The sequence below is a fragment of the Mastigoproctus giganteus genome, chromosome 2, assembly GCF_048544385.1.
Source record: "Mastigoproctus giganteus isolate SK-2022 chromosome 2, ASM4854438v1, whole genome shotgun sequence".
Taxonomy (NCBI): Eukaryota; Metazoa; Arthropoda; class Arachnida; order Uropygi; family Thelyphonidae; genus Mastigoproctus; species Mastigoproctus giganteus.
In genome coordinates, this window is record NC_143576.1 from 166,278,976 (window position 1) to 166,301,100 (window position 22,125).

The following is a 22,125-nucleotide window of genomic DNA, read 5'->3' on the forward strand; positions in this document are numbered from 1 at the left end:
AAAAAAATTTAACACAAAGCAGCAGTGCTCAAGATTTATCTTGATCACCCACTTTACATTCAAAATAAAGTTCATACGTTTTTTTTTTTTTTTTTTTGTTGTTTGTTTGTTTTTTTTTAACTAGAGGAGTAAAGTTTCATCTCTGTAATTTAAAAGTTAGCTCACCACATGTATAACAAAAACTATTAGGATCACTGATACATTTATGGGACATCTTTAGGTCTTTAGAAAGAAACATCTAAAAAGTATATAAAACACTTAAAGAAAAGGATTACAAACAATAATGACCTTAACCAAGCAACACTGGCACATAACTGTGAGAATAGTCTACTCTGCAGAAGTAAGCAATATTACATCAGATCTGAACTTGTTTGAACAGCCATCTGCTACAATATAGATTTTCATTTGAAGGAAAGTGTGGTCTGATAAGCTTCAGCCTGCCAGACCACACAGAGCAAACCTTTCCACACATTCATTCAATCATTTTGTAAAACCCCAACCATATGCTATTATTATTTCATTACTGTGTTATTAATATCAAAATTTGTGTCACATAAAAATTGTGGGTTTGAGAAATTGTTTCTGAATTCAGCAACAAAAAATACATAAGAACTAGCAGAAAATGTTAAACACTACTCAACTAGCAGTTGAGTAGTGTTTATTTAATGCTTAAAAGAAAAAAAAATATATATATATATATATTTTTTTTTTTTTTTTTTTTTGTTGTTATCCGTAGATATATATATATAGCTACGGATAAAAATGGAAAAATTGATGGACTATATACACTCTTGATTAGACTTTATGGAACATGATAATAAGTTAACAGTAACAAAAAAAAAAAAATCTTTTTCCACATCAAGAGTCAGCTTTCTCAAGTTTCATCCTAAAAGGATGTGGGGAAAACAGACAGTGTAGATGAATTTGCATAAGAATCAACAAAAATTGTGCACTAGATTATAAATAAAATAACAACACTTAAGATTACATCGTAGTTAAGTAAAACTAACTGCACTGAGTTATAATCTCTACAATGAAACCAAGCGTTACTTAAAACAAAGGAAACAAATGAAACTGATTTGATTATGTTCAAGCGGAATAAATCATCTTGCCAGAATGACAAAATAATAGAATAACAATGAACAGACGAAATTAGTTGTTTAAAACAAATAAAAATAGCAGCCTTATTACTGAAAGCTGAGATATTACATTCAATGATATTAAACCAAAAACAGCTTTATGTATAATGATATTTATATGAGTGTAAGGATGAGCATTAATGTGTCTATCAGCACCAAGATCTTTGTTTGTTTGTTATTTGGTTTTTAGGAGCACTAGCAACTAAGGCCATATTGCTCCAGGATATGCGATGGTCATTCCCTGACCTTTCCGCATCCTCCATATTTGGTGGTGACGGGCTTGAACCCCAGTCTTATCAAGAAGTGTATGCTACGCACTGCTGCTCCTTCCCGCCTGGCTACGGAGGCGCCCTAGATCTTTGAAGTGAATCACAACTTCAATCTGTTCTTGAACAATGTAATAATTCTTAATTACTAAAGGTTTTAGCTGACATCTGGGGAAAAAACCAATATAGCTGGTACTTAATTGTACTTAAAAACATCGTTTTCTTGGGCCAATATGAAATATAATCAAAACTAGATGTATAATATGACAGAAATGATAACCTTATAGAAATTAAGGTCGTCTACAAACAGATAAACATCTGACATTGAAAGTTTAGAGTAAGGTAGCAAGGTGAATGATGGATATAATGAACAGGAAGGGGAGGGAGCACAGGAGAGCTCAGTTATACTATGGCAGAGTGTGAGAAAGAAGTAAAAGATGAAGCCAATCAAGAACATTTTCTAACCTGTTATTTAACAAATCAGCAAGTATCAACCTCATATTACTCATCAGAAGTTACAAAAAGGTTTTTCCGTTATGCTTTTCCTCTGCACGTGGGAGTCACTTTTACCACATGCAGAGGCATTTGAAAAATCAACAAAATATAATTCAAATTTATTCACCTTTCTGATGTCACTTTTATTTTCCATCTTTTCTAAACACAACTATGAAAAATTAATCAACTGCATTCTATCCAGATCGATACAATGAAACATTTTCAAGTTAAGTTCAGCTCGTTTTACACTGTCTGAAATTTAATGAATTTTGCAGTTTCTTCCAATTCTATGAACTTAACAAATCTTGAAGAAAATACAGTCGGTCCTCGTATAACACGTGTTTGCATTACACGAATTCGATCATACGCGATTTATAAATAGGGGAACGTTATCTTATATAACACGAACCGAATTCGCTTATGCACGATTCGCCTTTGTGTTTACAAGAAATGGCAGTCGAACGCGGAATCACCCCAACCGAACGCAACACGATAGGAATGAAGAAGATTCTGAAAATGTATTTATGTGTTTTATATCAGTGAAGGGGAAACACAATTCACCATAATAACGTAAAAACCAACACAATTCCAGCTATCGATATAATCGCAAATGCAATTAGATGGAGTTTACTACCAGTTTATAACAGGTTCCACTAGCAGAAACGCAACTGGAAATTGTTTTTATTGTTTTATGATAATAACCCCCAGAAATGTGCTTTAGTAAAATGCGAGGTGTTAATTAATAGTGTATCTCAGCCTTTACGGTATTCTTTATTCAGTTGCTACATGCGCGCAGCTTTATGTGTATCAAGCGTGCCTCCTCGTTTTGTAATTGTGCTTTAATCCCTAAAAATTAGTAAAATACTTAAAAGGTGTGAAAAGGAAGCGTCCTGGCTAAGACACTGCAGATTCAGAGAGAAAAAAAAAAAAAAAGCAATAACGATAAACAGAGGCAGACTGGGAAAAAATTCTTACCCGGGAAAATTTATAGTGGCCTCATACTACGGTTTATGGCCAAAATCACACCGGCCCACCGTGGTTTCCCCCGTAAGGCTTATGGCCAGTCCGCTTCTGTCAATAGAGAAAAAATATGAAATTGTGAAACGCTTTGAGCGAAATGAAAGACCATGTGATATTGCACGTGCTACAGACCTAAATGAGGCAACGCCGAGAATTACAAAGAATGCAGAGAAAATAAAAACACCTTTCATAGCGGAAACAACTCAAAGTGTAATTAAAATCCATTAGATTAAGACACAAAGAATTGGAAGAGATGGAACGGCTGTCATCTCTTTGGATAGAAAATCGAACAAAAAGCAAGTTTGCTTACGATAATAAAAGCAAAAGCATTAGCAATATTTTATTACGACTTACGTATTATAATTTATACTTACGTATTATAAAATACGACTATTTTATTTAATATAATAAATTTTTTACGAATAAAATACGTATTTTATTCGTAAAAAATACTTTTTTAGTATTAAAAATACTAAAAATACTTTATTATAATATAATATTATTTTTATTACGTATTTTAATCGTTATAAAATACATAAGTATTTTATAACGATTAAAATTACCCAATTATTTATTGTGTTTGGTAATGTTTTGGTTCCAAATGTGTGTTCAATCTTGGGTGGTCGGCACGTAACCCTACTTTTCCCATAGGGCCTGTTGTTTATATTGCATGATTTTGCATTGCACGAGGATTTCTAGGAACGCAACTATCGTGCTATACGAGGACAGACTGTAGTTCAATAGTTGACTAAACGATGTTCAAATATAGCATTTGAAGGCTTTGATGGTTTTTCTCTCATCAGTTTCAACATCAGTGATGTATCTTTTTAGGTTTGGGAAATATTTAAAATTGCCAATGTCGACATCACGTTTTAAAAACACCTAGCTTAATTTCAAATGACTTTATGTTATTGAACATAACATCAAATTACAGGGCTCTTACCAGAGCCCTATAATTTGATGTTCAAGTCATTTAAATTTAAATGCGAGCCGAAATTTGTAAAAAAAATCAGTTTACAAATCCACACAAGGTCAGACATATCTTTACAAGAAAAATTTTGATCTGTCAAAAACAGACTGATTTCATCCAGACATTCAACAAATCGATTAAGAACAGACCCTCGAATCAGCCAATGAACATTGTTGTACATAAGTAGTCCTTTGTACACTGAATGCATCTCATTCAATAAATTCTGAAATTGTCTCTTTTTTTTTTTTTTTTTTTTTTAAAGTACGTGAAGAAATGAAATTAACAACTTTGGTCACAGTTTGCATCACATCAAGTTTTTTTAGACTGGCTTTAGCACATTAAGCCTCCTCATGAATGATGCAATGAAAGCCTACCAGTGGATGACCAACATGTTATGCATATAGATTTATAAAACCTGCTTCTCTAACAATCATACTGGGTGCACCACCGGTTGTGACAGAAACTACTTTTGAAACTTAAACGATTGGACAGCTCTTTTATAACCGCCTTACATATACTTCTTCATATTAGCATTAGTTGAGGCATATGATGCAAGAAAGCAAGCTTATAGAGCATTAGCCAAAAAATACCCTCCCATTTCACCCATCCGGTGGTGCCTCCGTAGCCAGGTGGGCAGGAACAGCAGTGTAGCACACGCTTCTTCATTAGACCGGAGTTCGAGCCCATGACCACCAAATACGGAGGATGCAGAAAGGTCAGGGAATGACCACCGCATATCACCGGAGAAATATGGCCTTAGTTGCTAATGCTCCTAAAAACAAAATAACAATAACCCATCGGGTCACAACAAACGTTTGTTTCAGCCTGAAATTTATCTAAGCTATCAACTGCCACAACAACAGAAGGATGTCTGTTCCAGCAATCAACTACCTGCTGGCTAAAGGCAAATTTCTGCACATCTATTCTACAACTATCTTTCCTAATTTTAATCCATGCACCCTCAGGTTCTTGATCTCAGCAAATGGAAGTATCCCATCAGCATTGAGCCTGCTCAAACCAATCAAGGCCTTGTACACCTCAATCAGATCACCTCAAAGGTGCCTAGTTTCCAGGTGCTGCAAATGACAGAATTTAACCCTCTCCTGGTAAGAGAACCCCTTTGTTCCTCTCACCAATCTTGTTGCCCTTCTCTACTTCTTCTAGCAACTCTACATCCTTCCAAAAATGAGGCCTCCAGACCTGTACGCAGTACTCAAGGTATAGCCTGAGCACTGCCTTATACAAAGGTATAATCACCTCCTTGTCTCTGCTAGCAAAATTCCTATATATCATTGACAAAACTCCATGACCTGCCCTGGCAGCCCATCTGCACTGCTCAGAGAAATTCATACCTGACTGCACAATTACCCCCAGGTCTTTTTCATTCTCCACCTCCCTGAGCTTAGTACCACACAGTTGGTACTACACTCAGGGTTACTGCAACCCATCTGCAGTACTTTGCATTTGTGAATATTAAACTTCAGTTGCTACTTCTCAGCCCATCTACCTAACTTTTCTAGATCCTATTGCAGTAGCATACTGTCTTTACTAACATTAACAACACTGCCAAACTTTTTATCATCTGCAAGCTTGGACATTAAGCCTGATATACCTTCATTGATATTATTATTATTATTATTATTATTATTATTATTAATAGCTACATAGTGCAAGAAAGACTGAGGCTTATGCTGCACCAGCCAAAAAAAAAAAAAAAAAAAAAATCCCCCAGTTACCCAGGGAGGGAGGGAGGGAGGGAGGGAGGGAGGGAGGGAGGAGAGAGAGAGAGAAAAAGTAAAAGGGAATCACCAAGGAAGAGAAGAATGATGATATCCAGCTCAGGACCCTGGGTGTGCCGAGCCCATACTTACCAGATGCGAGCCCCTGGAGATATTAATAAATACACAAAACAATAAGGGTCCAGCACCAAACCCTGGGGCACTGCACTAATAACATCAGTGTCATCTCCCATTCAAATATACATCTACATATACTACTATCGCTCAATCATCGGTTACAGTATTGAAAAAGGGTGACACAAGTAATTACAAACCTGTTAGTCTAACTTCAGTTCCAGGGAAAATAATGGAGTCACTGGTTAAGAAAGCGATCCAGGGTTGCTTCCTTAACCAGTGACACAGCATGGGTTTGTTAAGGGGAAGTCTTTTCTGACGAATCTGATTAGATACTATAACGTGGTCACAAAGGAACTGGAGGCAAAGAATAATTTTGATATCGTACACTTGGATTTTTGAAAAGCTTTTGATACTGTTGCACATGGAAAACTGCTGTACAAATTGGAGAGGTATGGCATTAAGGGCAAGTTTTTACAATGGATAAAAGGATAGGTGAATGGGAGAACATAGAGAGTGGTAATCAATGGACACTGCTCTTCATGGACTAATATTATTAGTGGAGTCCCCCAGGGTTCGGTGTTGGGCACATTGCTGTGTTCAGTATTTGTCAATGATATTGATGAAGGTATATCAAGGTTAATGTCTAAGTTTGCACACGATACGAAGGTTGGCAAGGTTGTTAATGGCAGTAATGATAATACGCTATTGCAACAAGATCTGTAAAAGTTGGCAGATAGGCTCAGAGGTGGCAAACTGAACATTGACAAATGCACAGTACTGAATATGGGTAGCAGTAACCACAGATTAACGTATTAACTGGGTGGTACTACAATCAGGGTAGGGGAGAATGAAATGGACCTAGGGGTAATTATGCAGTCAGATATGATGTTTTCTGAGCTGTGCAAAAAGGCTACAAGAGGAGATCACGGTGTCTTGTCAATAATATAGAGGAATTTCACCAGCACGGATAAGGGGGTGATTGTCCCCTTGTATAAGCAATGATCAGGACACACATTGAGTACTGTATATAGGTCTGGAGTCCCAATTTCAGGAAATATGTAGATCTGCTGGAACGAGTACAGAGAAGAGCAACAAGATTGGTGAGTGGAACAGAGGGCTGTTACCAAGAAAGGCTTAAGTTCTGCAAACTGCAGCGTCTGGAGACTAGGCACTGAGGTGATCTAATTGAGGTGTATAAGGATTTGAATGGATTGAGCAAGCTTAATGCTAATGGGATTCTTCCTCTTGCTCAAATTACACACCTGAGGAGGCATAAATTCAAATTGAGGAAAGACAATTTTAGAATACATGTGCGGAAGTTAGCCTTTAGCCAGCTGGTGGTTTACATTTGGAACAAACTTCCATCTATTGAAGTGGAGGTCAGCAACTTAAGTGTTCAAAGAAGAACTAGACAAACATTTGGAGAGAATGGATGGGTGAAATGGGAAGGGGGCTTTTTTTTTTTTTTTGGTTGATGCTATATAAGCTTGCCTCTACTAATGCTAAATGCTAAATTTTGATGCAAAATACTCATTTAGTTTGTCAGCTCTCTGAGCAGAATTATCAACAGTTGAACCATCAATACCAAGTGGACCAATCTGATTCATCCCCTTCCTTCTAGAGTTTACATAAGAAAAAGAAGTCTATTTTTCTTTATATCTTTAACCAAGGATTTCTCATAATCAGTCTTTGCTTGAATAACTTCCTTTGTGACTTGATTACAGACTAGGTTATATCTACCACATGCTTCTGTGTTGCCCGATAATGTATATGCATCGCATGCATTTTTCTTCTCTTCCGCAAGCCTCATTAATTCATCTGATATCTATTTAGGCCTAAATAGATATCAATCTTGAACAGTATTTCTTGAACAGAATCTTGAACAGTATTTCTTAGTTGGAACAAAAAGCCTAGTAGCTTCCAAAATTACTTCCTTGAATGCTTCCCATTTAGAATTTGCTCTTTTTAACATCATCAGTTGATCCTAGTGTATAGAACTTAAAAATTGTCTCTGACTCTAATGAATACAAGGAACAATTGTAATGAGAAAGAGAATTGGCCAGTGAACTAGATTGTGTTATAATGGGGGATTTTAGCTTTCCAGATATTGACTAGAACTTTTTGGTTGGTCACTCGCACTCTAGCAAGACTTTAGTAGATTTGCTGGATGACTGTTTTCTGCAGCAGCATATTCAAGAGGCAACCAGAGAGGATAATACTATTGATCTCGTTATCAGCAGTGATTATTCGTGTACAAAGAATTTGCAGATAAAGGAACCACTATGTAGCAGCGATCAGTGTGCTGATTGGGATTTACTTAAAGATGCAACTACCATCAGATGTAAAGGAAAGGGTTTTTGCTTTCGTAAAGGTGACTACCGTTGTCTCAGAGATTTTTTAAGTTCTATACAGTGGGACCAATTGATGTTGTTACCAACAGCTAAATCTAAATATGAAGCATTCAAGGAAGTAATCGTGGAAGCTACTAGGCTTTTTATTCCAACTAAGAAATACTGTTCTAGGTTTAAGCCCAAATGGAGGTCAGATAAACTAACGAGACCCGTGGCAGGAAGAAAAATGCATGGGATGCATATAAATTATCATAATAATAACTGGACACACAGAAGCCTATGGCAGATATAAGCTAGTCTGTAATCAAGTCACAAAGGAGGTTAGGCATGCGAAGACAGATTACAAGAAATCTTTGGCAAAGAATGCTAAGAAAAACAACAAGGACTTCTTTATTTATAAAAACTCTAGAAGGAATGGGATGAATCAGATTGGTCCACTTGATATCGATTGTTCAACTGTTGATGATCCAGCTCAGATAGCTGATAATCTGAATGACTTTTTTGCATCTACATTCACATATGAGGAGTTAAAGGAGGAAAATACCAGAAGTTTATCAATGGATTAATGATTTTTTAATAATTGAGAGCAAAGTGGAGGAGAAATTATTGAAATTAAACAAAAGAAAGGAACCTGAGGTGGATGGGGTCTATCCGCTTGTATGAAAGGAGGAGGCAAAGGAAGTAAGCAAATGCATAGCCATAATTATGAGAGTCTGCGGGGACCTCCCCTATTGGACTTAGGGGAGGTCCCCGCAGACTGGAGATGTGCAAATATACCCCCAATTCACAAAGGGGGGATCTCTTTTAATTACAGACCAGTTAGTTTAACATCTGTTCCAGGTAAAATAATGTGGAGTCACTGGTTAAAGATGCATTGTGGGATCATCTAGACAAAACTGCAGTAATAATTCAGACACAGCATGTGTTTGTTAAGGGAAAGTCTTGTCTGTGAAATTTGATTGGATACTATCAAAAGTCAGAGGGCGCTGACTCTCTTTAAAAATTACAGTTGTGAGTTGCAGGCTCCGAAAAAACGATAAGTGTTTGCCTTTTTATTTACATAATTGTTATTTTATATTGTACTTAATACGTAGTCTTATAGTTATAGTTCCGCTGGTTATTTTTATTTTAATTTAGATAAACAGTTTTTGTAGATATACGTAAAACCGTTATTTCGTTTGAATCTTCCAGCCATTGTTTTTGTATATAGTGGTAGGGAATTCAAATTTTTAATTGAGGTAGCTCTAACATATAATTTATAGAGTAACGCGCTTCACTGTTTCTATTAGATAGCGTAGTATTGACATTTAATTTATTTAATTTATTGATTTTATTAATTTAAAGTATCATGCCCAAAACCAGAGCAGCAAAGCAACGGGCATAAAGTGGCAAGAGTGCTGTGATTGGGGGAGAACCAGCTGGGTCGGTGTGACTAGAAAATGGAAGCCAGCTGGAGTTGTAAACATTAAAATCACCAAGCAAAATTACCTCACTGTTAGGAAAGTTGGACTGGAGAAAGTCAAGTTGCAAAGAGAGGAAGTCAAAGAGCTCCAAGTGATTAGTGGAGTTGGGAGAACGGTAGAGACAACAGATGAATTTGACACAATGAGGTAGAGAGATTTTAAGCCAGAGAAGATCAAAGAGAGGAGATTCCAAATTGCCAAGTCTCTGACAAAGAATATCAGAACAGACATATGCACAAGTACCACCTTTGAGGCGAAAGGAATCATACAGCGAATAATTTGGGCATCTGAGATGAGCAGTAGTTGAATCAACCGATAACTGAGATTCTGTCAGAAAAAGTACATGGGGTTTGGCAGACTGCAAGTGGAAATTGACATCGTTGAGATTAGAACTGAGACCACGTATATTTGTGAAATGAATTAGGAAGTGCTTGGGAGGTTTAGATCTTTTCGCAGATAAGCTTGCTCTATTAGTTTGACAATTCATGGTGGGAAAAAGTGGGTGGGACATGCTGTATGAAGTAATGAAATTTTTGGATATGGCGTACACGTGGTAAGAATATACCCAGATCCTTTACATAATGTGGCCTCGACAATGCTCCCCGCATACACACTACTCGGACTCCCTCCAGTCATTATCTGGCAGAGTAGAGGTAGCAAGATTATACATTAGCTGATCCGGAAGCCTCCTAGAGAGTTACCAATAGGTTCAGTCTGGTGTACTAACTAGCGGCCGGCCTGCGAAGACTGTTTTAGAACTGTACCCTCGAAATGTAAGGAATATTGGATCCCGCCACGACGTTCATCATAACCTCAAAAGTCATCAATCATACTTCATGATGGAAGCGGTAGGGAAGGGTTGACCGGAACTTAGCTCTAGAGACTAAACACGGGTTCCACCACTTCAAGCCTCCAATAAGCAAAGTGGTGGTATTTCACCGGTTGATGGGAGTCATCTACCACCTAGTACTGCCTGGTAACATAGAGGGTCGGCGTTCCGCCACGTGGTGTGGGCGCCACACCTCGACCCCTGCTTACGTTGGTTCACACCTGTGTGGTCACCCACCATGTACTTGTGCATGGAGGTTATACCCAGGATTACTAACAGTCCCACCATCGTGAAGGTGCAAGCAGAGGATTTGGCTGTCACAGACCGTCCGGACTTCGCCGAAATTGGGTCCACTTGACTTGAGTGTCACCCGAATATGTTCCATCAGCATTTTAGACTCCCAGGTAGCAAGTACAGCTTGTCTGGCATATCTGAGAGAATGTCTGTGACAACCTCAAGGTTGGGTTTGTGTAGTTTGATAATACCAAACTACACAAACCCCGGGTAATATCATACCCAGGGTATGATATTACCCGGGATTTTCTGTATGTCATTTATTATTATTAGTCATATGGTGCAAGGAAGCCAGAGGCTTATGCTGCACTAGCCAAAAAAAAAAAAATTCCCGAGTTACCCTGAAAGAGAATCAGAAGTAGAATGGAATCAGCAAGCAAGAGAAAAATGACAATATCCAGCTCAGGACCCTGGGTGTGCCAAGCCCATACTCACTAGGTGTGAGCCCCTGTTTATTTATATTAGATTGGGATTGTAGTTTTGAATTAAGGATGGAATTGACCTGATATATTATACACCATTTGTCTGGGTGGTTGTCCAGTTTGGTCTGAAGTTCTATGATGCATTCTTTGGAGGGGTATTGGTTATCTTTTATAGTAAAATTAAATCCGTATTCAAGGCTAGTGAGTTCAGTAGTGGTTAAGGGTTGTGAGGAAATGTTTACTGTAGAAGTTTTTGAAGGGGTGTGAGTTTTTTTGTGTAAGAATGTTCCATTTTTTGATGTGTCTTTGTTTGATATCTTTTATAGCGGCTTTTATACGTATTTCATTATATGTGGTGAATTCTGTCCAGATCTGGGGTGTCATATTTCTTTTTAGACTAAATCTTAAATGATGTATTTGAGATAGTAGTTGATGTTTTTTATTGTATCTTTTTCGCAGTTCTTTCTGTACAATGTTAATACAGGTTTGGTGAATAATGTATGGATATTTTTGGAATATACAGGCGAATTTTGGGATTACATTGTAAGTAAGGCATTTATGTAGAAAGGATATATGGACTTTATTGGTAAAGTATTTTACGAGAATTTTTGAGAGTTGTGTCTCTCTATTTTACAAGTTCAAAGGCATTAGGGATCAAAGGTTGATAGGCGGTGCAGATAAGGTGCGTTTAGTTCGTTAAAGATTTTTGTATTTTGACAATAAGATAAATTGTAGAATTCTTAAATTACCGATTTAAATTGACTCAAATTAATAGCATAGCTTAATTTGTGGTACTCACCTTTTTAAATAATCTGCAATTGACGTGTTGAGATAAGACAAAATGGTAGTTGAGTTTAAAAATTGGAATTAATAGGGATACGTTTAAATTTTGGAAACGGAGTTTACATCCTTATGAGACAAAAACATAATTGATAACCTTTTTATTAAATTTAATTCAATGCAAGACAGATTAAAATTTACCCTCGAATTAGAAGAAAACTGACAGATTAATTTCCTTAATCTCACCATATATAAAACAGACACTAAACTTGGAACTAGAATTTACAGAAAAAAATACCCATACCGGAAAATGTTTACATTTCGAGTCGCACCATCTACTTAGTACAAAAAAAGCTATCCACTATAATCAAATTTATAATGCCATCAAATACAGTTCTTCACAAGAACATAGAAGAGCTGTATGTTCTTGTGTAGAAGACCTATCCAACGAACTCCAATACCTTACAGAAAAATTCATATCCAGAAAATATCCTCTTCAGTTAATCCAACAAATTATCACCACCGACCAAAATAATATCATCAAACCATCCAAACACATTACACACAATAACACACATGTTATTCCTTACCACAGTGATCTTGCTAGACAATTCCGTCGATTATTTACCAGTACAGACATCACTCTCATATTTTCAACATATAATAAACTAGGATCAATGTTTAATTCATATAAAGACACAGATAAATATCAAATCAGCGACATGAACAATATCGTTTATCTAATTAAATGTCAACAAAACTGTAATGCATGCTACATTGGTAGTACAACCTCTAAATATGGCTCCACAAAAACATCAAACACACGCTCGTATTACCACTACAATAGCTTTAGAACAAGACAATCAAATACAGAACTCACGGTACATGTACAAGCCCACAACCACACCCCCTTAGTTGATTCAGCCATCCCTATCATTAAATTAAAATCTAATTTTAAAATTTTTCAGTACGAAACCCTTATCATAGAGTGGTTTCATCATCATTCTAAATTTAATGTATTAAATGCCAAACTACCCTATAACCTCTCACCGGCTTGAAATCTCATGCACCTGAGATTACCACAGGTATCAAAGAGCATCACGGGAACATATAGTCTTTTAAATACATGCGTTCATTCCCTCCCACTATCGCTAACTGAAGACGTTAACAACAAAAGCCAATTTGTTACGGCTCTTGGCCTCCTCAGTTTAACTTTCCTAGCTTTATCATTTCAACTGTTAATTTGTGACAACCAAGGATGAAGACGTGCACATATTTGAAACTCAGTTTCCAAAATTTAAACATATCCATATTAATTTCAATTTTTAAACTCAATTACCATTTTATCCTATCTCAACACGTCAATTGCAGATTATATAAAAAGGTGAGTACCGCAAATTAAGCTATGCTATTAATTTGAGCCTTCCTTCATACGTATTTCCTGAAAATTACAGTCTACAAAAATTCAAGTCCAATATCAACAAATATCTTCTTTCATCTTCTCAACCTCCAACCCAAGCACAGTACTAAGTACTATAGGGTCTAATACCTCTCGTGTTTGGGGTTTACATAAAAAAAAAAAAAAAATTCTCATCCAAGTCATTCTACAAATTATAACAATTTAAACAACCACCACCATACTTCATGCTTACTATAAAACTAATAATATTAGTTAATTCGCATAACCCTGGTGTTAAAGTATTTAATTAAAAATTCCAAGGAATAATGTATACTCACTAGCATTACTCGAATTATTGCTAAGAAGAGAAGTCAGTGCTTCCATAACTAGAGATCCTAGCGTCTGTTGTTCCTCTGGTATGCATACTTTGGCTACAATAGAGATAGAAAAAAAAGATGCCTTTAAAACTTTTTAATTATTAAACAGTAATTAAAATTAAATTATATTATAATAAACATGTAGGTCACACAGATACCATTCATTTTACCACAGATCTGTCGTATTTCAAAACTCAGTCCAGAATTTTTGCATTAACTTTTTACATTAGTATAAGTATATTTAGTATTAGTAGTAGCACGTAATAAAAAAGCAAGCTTATACAACATCAAGCAAAAAAGAAAAGAGTCAAATAAACTATTCATCTTCTTAATAGTTTTCTAGTTATCCACCCAGCACCCCCGTAGCCAGGTGGGCAGGAGCAGCAGTGCGTAGCACACGCTTCTTGATTAGAGCGGGGTTCGAGCTCATGACCCACTAAATACGGAGGATGCAGAAAGGTCAGAGAATGACCACCTCATATCCCCGGAGCAATATGGCCTTAGTTGCTAATGCTCCTAAAAACCAAATAACAAACAAACAACAAACAGTTATCCACTGAATTTATCCAAACCACCAAATCAAAATCAAAATTTATTCCACCAACTACCAATGACTGAAGGAAAATTTCGGCACATCTATCCTACAAACGTACTTCCTTAATGAATGTAGTCTGAGCAAGGAGGATTCCACAGGCATTAAGCTTACTCAAGCCATTTAAATTGTTAAACACCTCAATCAGATCTCCTTGCAAGTGCTCAATCTCCAGATACTGAACTTTGCAGAACTGAAGGCTTTCCTGGTAAGGGTATCCTTTTCTTTACCTCAATAATCTTGTTGCTCTTCTCTGCAACCATTCCAACAGATCCACATCCTTCCTGAAATGAAACATTAAGAGCTATATGTAGTACACATGATGTGGCCTAACCACTGCTTTATAAAACAGAAAATTATCTCCATATCCCAGCTGGAAAAATTCCTGAACACCAAGGACAAAATGCCATGAGCTGTATTGGCAGCCTGCACTACACAGAGACAAATGTGACTGCACAACTATCCCCAGATCTTTTTCATTCTCCACTACCCTCGGTGTGTGGTACAATAGAGTTGTAGATTATAGAAAGCAACTACTGCCATCCATAAGAAATAACTTGCATTTGTCAAAGTTAAACATCAATTGCCATTTCTCAGTCCATATGCCTAATTTTTCTAGATATTTTTGCAATAGTATACCATGATTACTGTGCTTAACCATCCTGCCAACCTTCATATTATCTGAAAACTTAAAAAAATTAAACCTGATATGGCTTCATCAATGTAATTAACTTCAGAAAACAACAATGTGCCCAGCACTGAATCCTGGGAAACTCCATTAATAATATTAGTCCAAGTACAGTAATAACCATTGGTAACCACTGTGTATCCTCTATGTTCTCCCATTCAACCATCTGTCTATCCATAGCAGTAACTTGTTCTTAGTGTGACACTGCTCCAATTTCGCAACAGTTTTTAAACAGAACACTATTGAAAAGGCTTTTTATAATCTAAGTATATGATGTCAAAATTATTTTTTGCGCCCAGTTCCTTTTTTATGGCATCACAGTATCCAATCAGACTGGTCAGACAAGACAACCCCCGTCCATATGGCCTTCAATTACTTCTTTAACCAGTGGCTCCATTACTTTTCCTGAAATAGATGTCAAGCTAACCAGTCTATAATTATTCATGTCACCCTTTGATTCCCATGTGAATTGTACACACATTCACACAACTCCAAGGGTTCCAACCCTGAATCCAAAGATGCTCTTTAGTTGCTAAAGGCTTGCTTACCTCTTTTGATGCCAGAGTTAATATAATTGGTTAAATTCAATCCTTTTCATCCCAGGTGGCTTTTTTACTTATATGAGGGGATGATCATTTAATTTGCAGAATGGTGCAAGATTTTACATTTACCGCACAAACTTTCCATAACTGCCATTATAGGCACTAACTATCCCTGATTGCTATTGAGCAGACTCTGTGCACATGCCAGTATTTGCCGAGCTACTTTTGCGTGAAGAGTTTTTTTAGCCACGTATCACTGACGATCATTTTGAAGTAAGTATCATTAGCATTAGTAGAGGCATTTGATGCAAGAAAGCAAGCTTATGCAGCATCAGCCAAAAAAATCAAAGTAAAATAAATAAATAAAAAATAACCACTTCCACTTCACCCCTCTGTTCGTTTGAAATACCTGTCCAGCCGAGCCTTAAACTTATTTAGGCTATCAACTTCCACGACAAGGGATGGAAGTCTGTTCCACCTACCAACCACCCGCTGGCTAAAGGCAAATTTCCGCACATCTATCCTACATCTGTTTTTCCTCAATTTGAATTTATGCCCTCTCAGGTGATTATTCTGAGCAAGAGGAAGAATCCCATCAGCATTGAGCATGCTCAAACCATTCAAGGTTTTATACACCTCTATCAGATCACCTCACTGCTGCCTAGTCTCCAGACACTGTAATTCGCAAAACTTGAGCCTTTCTTCATAAGAGCACCCCTTTGTTCCATTCACTAATCTTGTTGCCCTTCTCTGTACTCGTTCCAGCAGCTCTACATCCTTCTTGAAATGAGGTCTCCAGGCCTGTATACAGTACTCTAGGTGTGGCCTGCCCATTGCCTTATACAAGGGAATAATCACCTCCTTATCCCTGCTAGAAAAATTCCTATATATCATTGACAATACACCATGAGCTACTCTTGCAGCCCGTCTGCACTGCTCAGAGAACTTCATATCTGCCTGCACAACCACCCCCAGGTCCCTTTCATTCTCTACCACTGTCAGTGTAGTACCACAGAGTTGATATTGCTCTGGGGTTGCTGCTTCCCATATGTAGTACTTCATTTGCCACCTCTCAGCCCATCTGCTCAACCTTTCCAGATCCTGTTGCAGCAGCATAGTGCTAGTAGTGTCCTTGACAACCCTGCCAACCTTCGTATCGTCTGCAAACTTGGACATTAAGCTTGATATACCATCATCAATATCATTTATAAATACAGAAAACAATAAAGGACCCAATACTGAACCCTGAGGGACTCCACTAATAACATTAGTCCACGATGAGCAGTGTCCATTGATTACCACTCTCTGTCTTCTCCCCCTCAACCACCCCTTTATCCATAGCAGCAATTTGCCTCCAATGCCACACTGCTCCAATTTGTGCAGCAGTCTTCCATGTGCAACAGTATCAAAAGTCTTTCTAAGATCCAAGTATATAATATCAAAGTTATTCCCTGCATCCAGTTCTTTTGTGACTGCATCATAGTATCCAATCAAATTGGTCAGGCAAGACTTCCCCTTAACAAAACCATGCTGTGTCTGAGCTATAACTGAAGTCTTGTCTAGATGATCCTGCAGTACTTCTTTAACCAGTGCCTCCATTAATTTTCCGGGAACAGAAGTTAAACTCACAGGTCTATAATTACTTGTGTCAGCCTTTGATCCTCCTTTGTGAATTGGGGTCACATTTGCACATTTCCAGTCTATGGGTACCTCCCCTGAGTCCAAGGAAGCTCTCATAATTATGGCTAAGGGTTTGCTTACTTCCATTGCTGCCTCCTTTAATATAACTGTATAGATTCCATCCACCCCAGGTGCCTTTCTTGTGTTTATCTTCAACAATTTCTCCTCCATCATGTCGGACATACAGATTGAACAGCAATATGCGATTCGTTATTGTGTCAGATGGAGCTTAAATGCATTGGAAACAGTTAGAGAGATGAATGAGCATATCGTAATGAGTATCTTGTTAGGACAGCCATATTTAAATAAAACAAGTGATTCAATGAAGGCTGTGAGTATGTTGCAGATGAACAAAGACCTTTTGTCAGCCTTCTTCCTCAACAACTCCTGAGTAACTCACAAAAGCCCAAGAAAACTTGGATGAAGACAGGCAAATTATACTTCATGAATTAGCCATCAGAATGTCCATTTCATATGGTAGTGCTCACAATATCATGAAAGATCACCTGAAAATTTTGCAAGTCTGTCCCTGCTGGATTCCACACTGAATTTGACTCCAGAACAAAAACAGCAAAGAATAGACAAAGAAAAGTGCAAAGATATGATTGATCATTTGGAAAAACGGGGTCAAAACTTGACCCCGTTTTTCCAAAAGTTTCATTACAAGTCACGGGGTCAAAACTTGACCCCGTGACTTGTAATGAAACTTGGATTTTTCACTACGATCCAGAGAAAAAACAACAGTCAAGTGAGTGGAAGCATTATGATTCACCAAGACCGAAAAAATTAAGCCATAAAAGGCATTCTTGTTACATATTTTGTGCCTTGTGGAACAACTATGAAAAAGGAAACATACTCTGAGGTTCCCAGAGTTGAACTTTGCTGTGCCATTTTTGAGAAACCAAGAACTTTCCAGTGTGAAGTGGTTACTCCATCAAGACAATGCCAGGCCCCATACAGTTAATGTTGTGCAGGTAGTGATCACTGCCATAGGTACCAAGATTCTTCCACATTACCCTTATTCACTAGACTTAGCCCGGTGTGAATAAGCCCTATTTCCACATCTCAAGAAAGCTCTGAAAGGGAAGTGTTTCACATTCAACAACAATGCTCGCAGAGCCACAATGGAAGCACTTTGCAGCCTTTCAAAAAATGGCTTGCAGGAAGCATTTAATGCGTGGGTACGATGATGGCGAAAGTGTGTGAAGTTCGAGGGAGAGTATTTCAAGAAGGAGGACTCAACAAAAGATTCAGATGATGAGATAAGATCTTGCAGCAGTCTGTGAATTAAATGATCACCCCTTGTAGCTTCAACAATTTATCACCCACTTTCTTTTCAGTTATCAAAATCATTCAGTTCCCTGTTAGAATTTGACACTTCCAGCATCTCCAGCCCTAAAATATTTCTAATATTTGAAGGTAGAGGCAAAATACCTATTCAGTCTGCCAGCAACTTGAGCAGGATCACCAACAGTTAAACCATTCACATCTAGTGGATCAATGTGATTCATCTCCTTCCTTCTTTCTAGTGACTTGATGAAAACTTTATATCTACTGCAGGCTTCTGTATCACCTGTAACATATGCATTCCAGGAATTTTTCTTCTATGCCATGAGTCTCATCAGTACATCTGATAATCTTCAATGATTACATCACTGAATGCTTCCCATTTAGAATTTGCTGTTGCCTTTATGAAATCAAAATCATTTCCCTTTACCCTTGTTGGTAGTTACATCCTTAAATAAGTCCCACATCATTACACTGGAATCTCTGCCACCTAGTGTGTCTGTTTTCTGCAGATTTTTAATGAACGAAGAGAATGAATGAAACAAATAAATGGACTCTTGATCTGCTAATAATCAGATCAAGAGTATTCTTTTCTCTCATTGTCTGTCTAAGATTCTTGGAATACTAAATTCCCTGTGATTTGTAACATACGACTAGCAACTAAATGTGTAACTAGTAATAAAGATATAATGCTGAAGCAAAAGTTCAAAGTTTAATTTTATTTTTTGGTAGGTTATCGGAAATTTACAGAAAGGAAATCATATACTTTTTAAAAACCTTGTTCATTTCACAAGTATACATGGTCTCAGTATCAATCTCAATGATGTACATGCCAACCCCCACTTCCTTTTTCAGTTCATTCAACCATTGCTCATCTCAGTCGATTAATTATACTCTGTGATCACCTTCACTTCAAAGGCGCTACTTCTGTATATGTCCATTTTGATATTCCCTGTCAGAGACTTTGTTACTTGGAAGAGGGACACAGCCAATCAAGATGCTGAGGCTTTAGCAAATATTAATGACCTCACATGGATTGTTCATTTAAATCAGCAGTTCCCAAAATAAGGCCCACAAACAGTTTCATCCAGCCAGCAGACACATAAGTATATATATATATATATATATATATATATATATATATATATACAAACAAAAATTTTGATTTATTATGTCTCATGGGTTAGTGCTAACTTGATACTACTTGTAGAGATGTACACTGGTGTTCAAAAAAAGTGCATCACCTAGGAATTTCACATTTCTAACCCTTTTTTGCGATGGTATAGTACATTAATGACTAGCATCACAAACAGAAATATAAACAAAAGACATTTATTAATAGTCAAGGCAAAGCTAAGTAATATTTGACAGGTGCTCTCAAAATATTCCAAAATGAGCTGTTTGTTGTTATTAGTTTTTAGGAGCATTAGCAACTAAGGCCATATTGCTCCGGAATATGTGGTGGTCATTCCCTGACCTTTCTGCATCCTCCGTATTTGGTGGTGACGGGCTCAAACCCCGGTCTAATCAAGAAGCGTGTGCTATGCACTGCTGCTCCTTCCCACCTGGCTACGGAGACGCCTTCCAAAATGAGCATACAACAGTTTTGGTAAACACAACAATTATGGCTGAAATGTTACCAGAAGCCCTCAATTTGCTTCAGTTTATCATTTTTAATGGAAAACAAAATGAAAAGTTCACCAGATGCAAACTAACATTTAGTTGAACTGCCTCTGGCCCTGATAACAGCAGCACACCAACAAGGCATTGACAAGATCAATTTCTGAAGAAAATCAATTGATAATTCGTAGTTCCAAACACGAATTATGGCTTCCTGAAGTTCACGAAGGGTTTTTGGTTTCTTTCTGGCAACTGCAGATTCCACACGACGCCAACAGTTCTCTATAGGATTCAGGTCCGGGTTGTTTCCTGGCCAGCTAAGAGTTGTTATGGACCATTCTTCCAAGTTTTTCACCTGCAACAAATGTAAACACATTACTGTCAAACCTCTAATGCAGAAATGAAGCTAAAGTATCTACAGAAGTGCTTACTTACACTTTTCACCCAATGACAAGCAGCAGAGCCGTCCTGAAAGATGCAGTTTCTTTTCAGGTTGAAATGGTCTCTAATGGTTGGCAGCTATTTGCCATCCAACATATCCATTGGCATTTACAGAACCTTAAATAAACTGCAGGTGACCTACTCTGCAATACAAAATGCAACTCCATATCATTTGGCTGGTAAGGAATTTCACTGTAGACACCAAACAGTCTGGATCACCATGCCTACAGCAAATTGCTTGTCTCCCATCAGAGACATGCAGGTTGAATTTCTTCACATCCGAGAAAATAACTGACTTCCACTACTTGACGGTCCATTTGACATGCTCCTTACACCAAAGTAATTGGGTCTTTTTCATTTTTTGTGTGAGCAGGGGCTTCTTCTTAGGATGATGGGCTATAAGCCCATTTTTGACTGACTGTTACTGCACTTGCTACCGCTCCTGTATGTTCTTCCCATTCTCTTTTCAGCTCAGACAAAGAAGCTTTACGGTTTGTAAGGCATAAGTGCTTCAAAACGTGGTCCTGTTTTGGTCCTCATTTGCATCAGGTTCCTTTTTTCCTATTAGCAGAACCAGTATTCTTGAGTTTGGAAAGAAATCTCACTGTTGACTGATTACAAGACAACACTCTATAAGCAATATGACGGGAAGAACATCCTTCCTCATGTAAAGCAACAATAGCACTCTTTCTTCGTTGTGTCAACTGCACATAACTCGCCATCCTTGCTTATATAGCTGAAAGTAACCGCTGATCCAATATTATGTCATCACCTACGTGTGTAAATCTCATCTGATGCAATCTGTAAGAAATATTGCCATATACTTATATTATTTGGATGACAATTACAATTTTAAGGGGCGATGCACTTTCTTTGAACACCAGTGTATATTTCAAAGGTGGTAGTTCCACTACTTTGAAAGTGAACGTATTATATGACTTCTCTCTGAATGATATCTATGCTTTTTATCTATGCTCCTAAGTCTATCTTCATTTTTACTTTTAATAATCATTTACAATTGAAATGATATTTTATATTCTTCTTATCATCCATGGCACGCTGCTCTTTCTCATTTCTTCAGAATCTCCCCCTCGCCAATCAGCCTTTCGCATTCATTTTTTATTTCTATTCGATAGTTCGACTCATTTCTATGTTACAATAATAGCTATAGAGGGCACTATTTCTTTTTTACACAGCTTTCTACTGAGCAACTCCACAGTTCTCATAGCTCTTTACTTCTGTTTATATTCCATTTATGCCTACCTTGATGAAACATAATGAATAACAGGTATTTAATTGTTTTCTGATATTCACAATTTTTACTTTATTAAATTCATTCTGATATATTCTTATTTTTGGCCATATTTTTCGACATTTTAAAACATTTCACAGGATAGTGGTATTAGTTTCTCCTTCAATTAACACTCTCTCTCACCCAAGGCCCTCTCTATGAGATTGGGTTTTTACACACCTAGCTTCCTAGTATCCTTTAATTGCTTTTCTTTTTATCTTTCTACTTTCTATTCTTCTTTCTTCTGTCCATTGAACTATTAGCGTAATACAAGGGTGATTTGGACATTCTTACTTTTCTTATTCTCTGCCATTTTTGCCTCC

At 37.3% G+C, this 22,125-nt stretch overlaps 1 protein-coding gene across 3 annotated transcripts in view; it reads right to left on the bottom strand.

Annotated features, from left to right (window-relative positions):
- The window catches only part of bchs (WD repeat and FYVE domain containing 3 bchs), a 1,877,108-nt gene that overhangs the window by 1,578,479 nt on the left and 276,504 nt on the right, over positions 1 to 22,125 (bottom strand). For all 3 annotated transcript variants that reach the window (XM_090389621.1, XM_090389619.1, XM_090389620.1), the window contains exon 13: positions 13,623 to 13,715. In XM_090389621.1, coding sequence (XP_090245747.1) covers positions 13,623 to 13,715 — 93 coding nt within the window. The remainder of the gene's footprint in view (positions 1 to 13,622; positions 13,716 to 22,125) is intronic.